At 38.4% G+C, this 10951-nt stretch overlaps 1 protein-coding gene across 1 annotated transcript in view; it reads left to right on the forward strand.

Moving 5' to 3' along the window:
• The window catches only part of LOC106875444 (cytoplasmic dynein 2 heavy chain 1), a 297845-nt gene that overhangs the window by 156240 nt on the left and 130654 nt on the right, over positions 1 to 10951 (forward strand). The window contains exons 31-32 of the mRNA XM_052974965.1: positions 4671 to 4774; positions 6036 to 6250. Coding sequence (XP_052830925.1) covers positions 4671 to 4774; positions 6036 to 6250 — 319 coding nt within the window. The remainder of the gene's footprint in view (positions 1 to 4670; positions 4775 to 6035; positions 6251 to 10951) is intronic.

Below are 10951 nucleotides of genomic sequence, written 5' to 3' on the forward strand. Positions count from 1 at the left end.
CCTGCCATTTTATTAATTCCTCCATGATATGTCAACAGTTCACAAATATATCTATCCTTGTAGGTTTTGAGGACTGAAATATTTTTATTGTGCAGGTGGCACATAAAAAACACCATTTGAGCGTTGCCATTGCCAGTACTGCCGGACTGGCCCCGTGCCAGTGGCACGTAAAAAGCACCCACTACACTCTTGGAGTGGTTGGCGTTAGGAAGGGCATCCAGCTGTAGAAACTCTGCCAGATCAGATTGGAGTCTGGTGTAGCCATCTGGTTCACCAGTCCCCAGTCAAATCGTCCAACCCATGCTAGCATGGAAAGCGGACGTTAAATGATGATTATTATTATTATTAGTAGTAGTAGTAGTAGTAGTAGTAGTAGTAGTAGTAGTATTAAGGTGGTGAGCTGATAGAATTGTTAGCATACCTGGCAAAATGCTTAGCAGTATTTCGTCCGTCTTCACATTCTAAGTTCAAATTCCGCCAAGGTTGACTTTGCCTTTCATCCTTTTGGGGTTGATAAATTAAGTACCAGTGAAACACTGGGGTCGATGTAATCAACTAGTCTCCTCCCCACAAAAATTGCTGCCCTTGTGCCTTTAGTAGAAAGGATTATTATTATTGTTATTCAGCTCCTCCTCCTTCTCCTCATCCATGTCAGTGACAATGGTGATAATGAGGATATAATTAGCTCTGGTCAGTCCTGATCCAAGAAACCTATTCATCAAAGGTGTTTCCAGTCATGGCGATCCCATCTATTTTACTTCAGATACAGTATAGTTAAGACAACATTATTCAATGTCTCCCTCTTTCTTCTTCTTCTTCTTCTTCTTCTTCTTTTTCTTCTTCTCTGTCAGTGGCGATGGTGATGATGATGATGATCATTATGATCATTATGATTATCTTCTTCTTCTACTTCTTTTTCTTCTTCTTCTTCTCCTCCCTTCTTTCTCTTCCTCTGTCAGTGATGATGATGATGATAACGACAACAATGATGATTATTATTATGATTACCTCCAGGTCAATCCTTATCCGGGAAGAAACCTCTTCATCAAAGGTGCTTCCAGCCATGGCAATCCCATCCATTTTTCTTCATGCCCAACATAGCTAAGACAGCATTATTCAATGCCTCCTTCGTTGTTGTTGTTGTTGTTGTTGCTGTTTCTTAAGTCTAGGTCAGTCCTGAAGCGAGAAACCAATTCATCAAAGACATTCCACAACTGCCCACTCCACCTTTTATATTATTCAGAAGCAGTGCACTTAGGATCTCTTTTATCCAATGTGTCATTGCTACTACTACTACTACTGCTGCTGCTGTTTGGCTCTCAGCAAATGTGAATAAATGAGTCATTGGTAGAAGAAAACAATAAGTCTATAGTTCCTTAACATTGCTTGTGCTCCTGGTTCAGGTACTTCCTTCCATCTCTCTCTCTCTCTCTCTCTATCTCTCTCTTTCTCTCTCTCTCTCTCTCTCTCTCTCTCTCTCTCTCTTCTCTCTCTTTCTCAAACACAACTCACTTTGGTCACACATGAATACATGCAGTATACCTCTTTCTCTCTCCCTTTTTCTTTTTTCTCTTGCTTTCTCTCTCTCTCTCTCTCTCTCTCTCTCTCTCTCAAGCACACATGCATACACATGCACATATGTTCCTCACACACATTCTCACACAAACACACACACATATCCCCACATACATGCATGCCTACAACACACACATGCCATCACACACACACACACACGCTTTCCCTCCACACACACATGCCCCCACCCACACTCACATGTACTCAAACATACACACACACTTTCCCTCTACACACATGCCCACATGCACTCACACACACACAAACACACACTTTCCCTCCACACACATGCCCCCACCCACACACACATACACACACACACACACACAGTTTCCCTCCACACACATGCCAACATCCACCCATCCACCCACACTTGCACTGGTTAATATTATCATTCTCTTCCATCATTTCTTCTTTTTATCCACCATTTGTTGTCTTTTCTCAAAAGCTGAATGAAGAAACAGGTGTACCTTAACATAGGTCTCTTCCTCTCACTTTCTTCAAAAAGAGCTACTGAATGCAACCAGGTCTATGGATTGCATGGAAATCAGTATCTGTAGGTCTGATGGTTACTCCACAATCACTCCATAAAGAGCATGGGGTCAGCTTCCCTGGTTTCTCTGGATGGAATGCTGGTGTGTTGCAGGATTACTCATTTTTATCGGCTGTGTGGACTGGGGCAACATGAAATAAGTGTCTTGTTCAAGAACACACTGCATCACCTGGTTCAGGAATTGAAACCACAATCTTACAATCATGAGTCCAACACCCTAACCACTAAGCCATACACCTCCATAAATTATAAGAAGGAAGTGGATCTGATGAGTACACATCACTCCGTAAGGAGCATAGGGTCAGTTTCCTGGTTTCTCTGGTGTATATATTCCTCTCTGGAGGCACAATGGCCCAGTGGTTCGGGCAGCGGACTCGCGGTCATAGGATCACGGTTTCGATTCCCAGACCGGGTGTTGTGAGTGTTTATTGAGCGAAAACACCTATTGCTCCACAAGGCTCTGGCAGGAGATGGTGGCGAACCCTGCTGTACTCTTTCACCACAACTTTCTCTCACTCTTTCTTCCTATTTCTGTTGTGCCTGTAATTCAAAGGGTCAGCCTTGTCACACTGTGTCACGCTGAATATCCCCAAGAACTACGTTAAGGGTACACATGTCTGTGGAGTGCTCAACCACTTGCACGTTAATTTCACGAGCAGGCTGTTCCGTTGATTGGATCAACTAGAACCCTCGATGTCATAAGCGACGGAGTGCCAACAACAACAATATTCCTCTCTGGACAAGACACTGGTCCATTGCAGGTTTACTCGTTTTTATCCAGCTGAGTGGACTGGGGCAATGTGAAATGAAGTGTTTTGCTCAAGGACACAAAGCATTGCCCCATTCAGAAATCAAAGCTACAATTTTACTATCATGAGTGCAACACTCTAACCACTAAGCCATTCACCTCCATAAGTTATAGAAAGAAAGCAGATTGCGTGGAAATTAGTATCTATGGATCTGATAGTCAGTTATAAAAATAGGGCCCAGAATGTCCATAATTTACTAGGATTTATACTTAGGTGCTCCTGCACTGATAGTGGCAATGCATGGTGCAAAGTGCTCGAGCAGGATTGGTTGTGATTGTTGCCCTGACTGCTGCAATGATTTTGCACTTCAAACTGTTTTTGTAGCTTGAGGTTTTTCCTACAGTAGCATGCTCAGCCAAAGCCCAACGCTGTGTATTTAGGAAAGAGATTATAAGTGGAGCTGTCCCTTTTAACTGCTAGCTAAGATCCATGAAGAAATATTGTGTGAGTTACCTTCAGTCACAGACTCCTGGTCGTAAGTCATCTTGAAACTTCTCTGCTCAGGCCATTGCCATCACTGTCGATCTGTTGGCACTCCGTCGCTTACAATGTTGAGGGTTCCTGTTGATCCGATCAACGGAACAGCCTGCTCGTGAAATTAACGTGCAAGTGGCTGGGCACTCCACAGACACGTGTACCCTTAACGTAGTTCTTGGGATATTCAGCGTGACACAGAGTGTGACAAGGCTGACCCTTTGAATTACAGGCACAACAGAAACAGGAAGTAAGAGTGAGAGAAAGTTGTGGTGAAAGAGTACAGCAGGGTTCGCCACCATCCCCTGCCAGAGCCTCGTGGAGCTTTAAGTGTTTTCGCTCAATAAACACTCACAACACCCAGTCTGGGAATCGAAACCACGATCCTATGACCATGAGTCCGCTGCCCTAACCACTGGGCCATTGCGCCTCCACTATCACTGTCGATAACTGGTTGTAAAACCATAAAATAATGAAGTTCACTTTAATATATTTCTACATTATTTCTTTATGATGATCATTTAATGTGGATATACTAAAGGAAAGCTACAATACTGCAGTATCTGTCTTGAAAAAGCATCTCATACAGACATGTAGTACCAAAAAACACTGAACATTTTTCACCTGCTACTGTTACTTCTGTGCTTTTTAGCACTATACATCTATATGTGGTGCCTTCTCAAGATGTATTGTGACTTACTTTTTAGTATATCCATGTTAACTCTTTAGCAATTAAACCAATCATATCCGTTCAAATTATTCTACCTGTTTTATGTTGAAACTGGCTAGATCTGGTTTCTCACACCAACTCTACAATATCATTCTAAAAAATTAACAGTTACCTCATCAAATCCCAAATCTACAAGGTAATGCAAAATTAATTAAAAACATGTGAATAAATAAGCATTACTTTTGACCGAATAATGTGAATGCTAAAGGGTTAAATCAGATATATAGATTGCTTTTCAGTACTGATACTGTTTCCATTGCAAATAACAAAGTATTCCTTTTGTGGGTTTTTTTTTTTTATCTTTGTAATTAATTTATATGATTCTTGATGTGAATATATGTGTTGAAACATATTTCGTTGTATCTCAGGAGGGTCGTTATGTCATTAGATACATGCACTGGTTCTATTTCACTTCTCCATATTTATAAGTCAATTGGTTAACCATTTGACCTATTAACTGTTCAATTCTTTAATTACTACCAGAACACAAATTTGAACTCCGTTTTTTTGGGGTTTTTTTTTTTTCAAGACAATTGCTAACACCACAGCAGCACTATGACTGGGGACTGAGGGCCATGAAAACTGTTCTTAGAGGATGTGCCAGTCTTTTACAGAAAGCCAGAGATGAAGATGGTATGTGGATAATCAGTTTTCTTTTCTCGAGATACTCTGAATTTATGGGATTCATTGGATTGTGCTTGTTAATTTAAAACAGTGGTATTCAACCAGGGTTCATATGGCCCGTCAAGATTCAAAGGGCCCTTCAGGGTCCATACAAGATTTTGTTATTAAAATTTATTTCTAATAAATAGTATTCCCAATATATTTCTGCAATACAGAAATTTACATTATTTACATTTGACGGATATTTGTCCTCATCTTGTTTGTTGTTAACACAACATTTCGGCTGATATACCCTCCAGGCTTCTTCAGGTATCTTGGAGAAATTTCGAACCTGGGTTCTCACTCCTAAGGTATTTTTCAATGTTATTAATATTGGGGCCGATCTAATTGACTGCCCTCTTCCCTCAAAATTTCAAGCCTTGTGCCTATAGTAGAAAAGATTATTATTATTTGACCAGTGAGCTGGTAGAGTTGTTAGCACACCGGACGAAATGTTTCACAGCATTTTACCCATCACTACATTCTGAGTTCAAATTCTGCCGAGGTCAACTTTGGCCTTCATCCTTTCGGGGTAGATAAATTAAGTACCAGTGAAACACTGGAGTCGATGTAATCAACTAGTCCCCTCCTACTAAATTTCAGGCCTTGTACCTTTACTAGAAAGGATTATTATTATTATTATTATTATTACTACTACTATTATGATTATTATTATTATTATTTTCATTATCATCTTCTTTCAATTTTGTTTCCATTTCTTGCCAAGTGTCTTCCTGACACCTAGGGCAAAGAAACACACTGTATACATTGGTAGTTCATTAAAATAAACACACCAGACTGCTCATTTACAAAGTTATGTGATAGAGAAAAAGGGGAAGAACGACAGAGAAAAAGGAAAAAAAATTTTTAAATGAAAAAAAAAATAAACAAAGAAAATAGAGGGGAAAAAAATGAAAGAAAATCCACACCAACAATGCTCTTCTCAGTATGTGTGACATACCAGATAAGACAATCTTTTACACTTCTTGCATGGATGGTAAGCCAGGGATGATTCTTAAATAATTTTCAATTATCATTATCGTTGTCGTCATTATTATTATTATTATTATTATTATTGTTATTAGTATTATTATTGTTATTATTCAACCAATATTGATTTTCATTGATTTTTTTTTTGTATGCTATTTCTAATATGAAACTGATGCAAAACTGAATTCCAATACGTTTTCCTTTTTTTCTTTTTCTCTCCGGAATAATATCCTTCTTTTAGTAACCATCGATGAAACAGTCGAATCAATGTTAGTGGTGCAGGCACTGAGATTTAACACTCTGTCGAAGCTCACCTTCTCTGACAGCAGTGTGTTCGACAGTCTGGTGCAAGACATATTCCCCGGGGTTAGTTTCAAGGACATTCAGTTTGAGAATGTCGCTCAGGCATTCCGCGAGGTGTGTCAAGAACAGAACCTGACCGTTGATGAAAGCCAGGTAAGTGAGACAAACTACCTTTACTCAATGTCCCAAATAATGTCTGAGGTTTACAGCTTCAGTGTGAAGGATACGTGTATATTTTATTTGGTGTAGTAGTGTGTGTGTGTGTGTGTGTATGTATGTATGTATATAGGAAAGTGTTGTTTTATTTTTATATGCATTTTCATGTTATGATATATGTAAGCGTGGCTGTGTGGTAAGAAGCTTGCTTCCCAACCACATGATTCCAGGTTCAGTCCCACTGCATGGCACTTTGGGCAGGCATCTTCTACTATAGCCTTGGGCTGACCAAAGCCTTGTGAATGAATTTGATTGATAGAAACTGAAAAAAGCCCATTGTATATATATATATATATATATATATATATATATATATATATATATATATATATATATATATATATATATATGTATATGTATGTATATATTTATGTGTATGTGTCTGTGTTTGTCGCCCACCGTCATTTGACTACCAATGCTGGTATGTCTATGTCCCCATAACTTAACAATTTGGCAAAAGCAACCGATAGAATAAGTACTAGGCTTATGAAGAATAAGTCCTGGGGTCGATTTCTTTACCTATCATTTGATACCTGCTTTCCATGGATGGTTTGACAGGAGCTGGCTAGGTAGAAGACTGCACAAGGCTTCACTGCCTGTTTTGGCAGGGTTTATGTATGTATGTATGTATGTATGTATGTACATACGTACGTACATATATATATGTAGATAAATAGATAGACAATCAGACAGGCAGATATGGTTAGTTGTAGCAGTGTGTATACATATATATATATATATATATATATATATATTATGTTGTCAGATAAATTAGTTCATTATTTTTTTTTTGTACTTGGCATTCTATCATTATGTCTGAAAAAGAGCTCAAATTTATTCAAATTTCAAAACCGATAAACAAAAGTTGTGGAGGGAAAATAGATCAACAAAAAATAAACTGAACTCATAAAATGGTATAGTAAAAATATTTTTCATGTAAATTCAAATAATATTGGAAAAGGATTAAAATAAATGGAGGAAAATGAAGACCAAATGAATTTATCTGACTACCCAATAAATGCCACATATATGCAGGTATACATACACATGTAGTTACGTACATGCATACATACAAACACACATATATATACATATATACACACATGCACATACATGCATATACACATACTATATACGTACATACATACATACACATATGTAGACATACATACATATACACATGCATACACACATACATATGCACATACATGTGTACTTACATACACAAATACATATATATATGCATACACATACATGCACAAAAACATATATACATACACATACATGCACACATACACATACATACATACATACATACATACAGATGTTTTTAAATTAAAAATTATTGATTACACAAAATAATCTTCAATCTTAAAATCTTATGTATATTGCACAATGCTGCATGAAATGCGTCAGAGTAATAATACTTTCAAATTTCAGCACCAGGCCAGCAATTTCAGGGGTGGGAGAGGTTCATTACATCAATCCCAGAGCTCAACTTGTACTTATTTTATCGACCCTGAAACAACGAAAGTTGACCTCGGCAAAATTTGAACTTGGATTGTAAAGACAGACATTTTGCTCAGCATCCTAACGATTTTGCCAGCTTGCCACTTTGCATCAGTGTAATAATAATAATAATAATGAGGTCATAATGTACCATACATCAGGTGTTGAAGGGATTGCAGAGAAACCTGAGATGAAATGATTTGCTTAAGAGCACAATGCACCACCCAGTCTAGGAATTGAAACCACGATCTCACAATCATGAATGAAACACCCTAACCACTGTGCCATGCATCCTCACTACCATTTTGAGCGTGGCCGTTGCCAGTACCGCCTGACTGGCTCCTGTAGGATTTTCGAGCGAGATCGTTGCCAGTGCCCCTGGACTGGCTTGTGCGGGTGGCACATAAAAGACACCATTTCGAGCGTGGCCGTTTTCGTGCGGGTGACACGTAAAAGCACCCACTACACTCTCTGAGTGGTTGGCGTTAGGAAGGGCATCCAGCTGTAGAAACTCTGCCAAATCAGACTGGAGCCTGGTGTTGCCATCCGGTTTCACCAGTCCTCAGTCAAATCGTCCAACCCATGCTAGCATGGAAAGCGGACGTTAAACGATGATGATGATGATGATGATATATATATATATATATATATATATATATATATATATATTACGCACACATACATGGTTGTGTAATAAGATATTTGATTCCCAAACACATGGTTCCAGGATCGGTCCCACTGCATGGCATCTTGGGCTAGTATCTTCTGCAATAGCCCCTGGCCAACTAAAGCTGTATGAGTGGATTTGGTAGACAGAAACTGAAAGAAGCCTGCCATGAGTGTGTGTGTGGCTGTGTTTAAGTTTGTGTCTCCTTGTCTTGGCATCACAAAGTAGTTGTAAAGGAATGATAAATGCCATTGTCATGCAAGCAATGCCATTCATTTCCAAAATTCTAGAAGAACATGTCTGGCCATGGGGAAACATTGCCTTGCTTGGAAACAGGTGAAGGTTGGCAAAAGGGAGGGCATCCAGCTGTAGAAAATCTGTCTCAATAATCTCCATTTAGCCTATGTAACCATAGAAAAGTAGATGTTAGGATGATAACAATATATTGGAGCCTGGTGTAGCCATCTGGTTTCACCAGTCCTCAGTCAAATCGTCCAACCCATGCTAGCATGGAAAGCGGACGTTAAACGATGATGATGATATATATATATTTTTTGTTGAGTCAGTCTCTTGCTACTCTGAGTTTCACCTGTTGGTGTGGCATAGGGTCTTCAGGCAAGTTTTGACCAATCTCCACTATGGGATTGAGTACTCTTTACTTCTGACCAGTTGATACTAAATGGATATAACTATGTATATGTGTATGCATGTGTGCATATTTATATTATATTATATATATATATATAAGAATAATATTAGGGATAAAAATCACAATTTATCAAAAATTAAAATTAAATTAAGTTTCACAGTATATAATATATAAATATATAATTTAGAGAAAAGAACCAAAGTTCATGAACTCATCCATGAAATCCACAGTCACATATAGAAAAATTTAATAAGTACTTCATTATTTTAGTGATTATTACTTTGTATTTTATTATAGTTCTTTTAAGTATATTTACTTATTAAATTTTTCGATTTGTGACTGTGAATTTTCATGGATGAGTTCATGAACTTTGGTTCTTTTCTCTCATCATCATCATCGTTTAATACCCACTTTCCATGCTAGCATGGGTTGGACGATTTGACTGAGGACTGGTGAACCAGATGGCTACACCAGGCTCCAATCTGATTTGGCAGAGTTTCTACAGCTGGATGCCCTTCCTAATACCAACCACTCCGAGTGTGGAGTGGGTGCTTTTACGTGCCACTGGCATGAAGGTCAGTCCGGCGGTACTGGCAACGGCCACGCTCAAAATAGTGTATTTTACGTGCCACCTGTACAGGAGCCTGTCCAGCGGCACTGGCAACGATCTCGCTCGAATGTCTTTACACGTGCCACCGGCACAAGTGCTAGGAAGGCAACGCTGGGCACAGGTTCCATCACGATTTCGCTTTCGCTTGCCCCGACAGGTCTTCGCAAGACAAGGTCTTCACAAGCCAAGTTTTGTGTCCAATGAAGGAGATACCACCATGCTGGAAATAGCAGTCAGAACTTGATTCTAAAACCATATTGAATGTTCATATAGCACTAAGAGAGAAGACGAGGATGGAATTATCCAGTAATTTTTGCTAGTTTATTTTGTCTCTTTGTCTTCTCTCCTGGTGCTATATGAACATTTAATGTGGTTTTAGAGTCAAGATTTGACTGCTATTTTCAGCGTGGTGGTATCTCTTAGATACCCTAAATTATAATTTTAAATAATTATTACCTTTGATGGTTTTTATTCCCATGCTGGCCACATGATAACACCGGTATTTAAATATCGATCTTATCCTTATGTATATATGTGTGTATACATATATTTTTAGCTGCTATTCCTAGCAAATTGAGTGACCACGTAGAGGCTTCTTTTTCAGCTTGCATGTTTATAGTCAATGAAGGAAGTGAACAGTGACATTTTGTATTAGGCAATCAGTAATTGTTTCAATGAAATTCCTGGCAAAGTGAATTGATGAGATTTAAAGCAGCGATAATTATGTCATTAATGGAAGGAGCTAAAGTAGAGTGAATGAAGTAGATGAAGAACTAATTATAAAGCTACTTTAAACATATGTAAGGGTTTTGTTGCAATTAACAGAAATACAATTAAACGTAAAAGAACAGGACATACATGTCTGTGTGTCTCACTCTTTCTCAGGTGTAAAAGTAACAGGTACTCCTTTTGAAGCCTGTAAGTGCTAGCTATGTGTGTTTGACATATGTAAGAAATAGGTACGTCTGTTTGATATACGTTATGTGCAGGTATGGCTGTGTGTTTATGGAGTTCACTTTGCAGCTGTGTGAACCCTGTGGTTTCAGTTTCAGTCCCACTGTGTGGCACATAGTGAAAATGCCTTCAACTATAGCCTCAGGCTAACTATTTTGTGAGTGATTTTGTGTAGAAGCCTGCCATTATATATATTTATATGTGAAAATATATATATATATATATATATATATATATATATATATATAT

This window comes from Octopus bimaculoides, chromosome 20 (assembly GCF_001194135.2).
Source record: "Octopus bimaculoides isolate UCB-OBI-ISO-001 chromosome 20, ASM119413v2, whole genome shotgun sequence".
In the NCBI taxonomy this organism is placed as follows: Eukaryota; Metazoa; Mollusca; class Cephalopoda; order Octopoda; family Octopodidae; genus Octopus; species Octopus bimaculoides.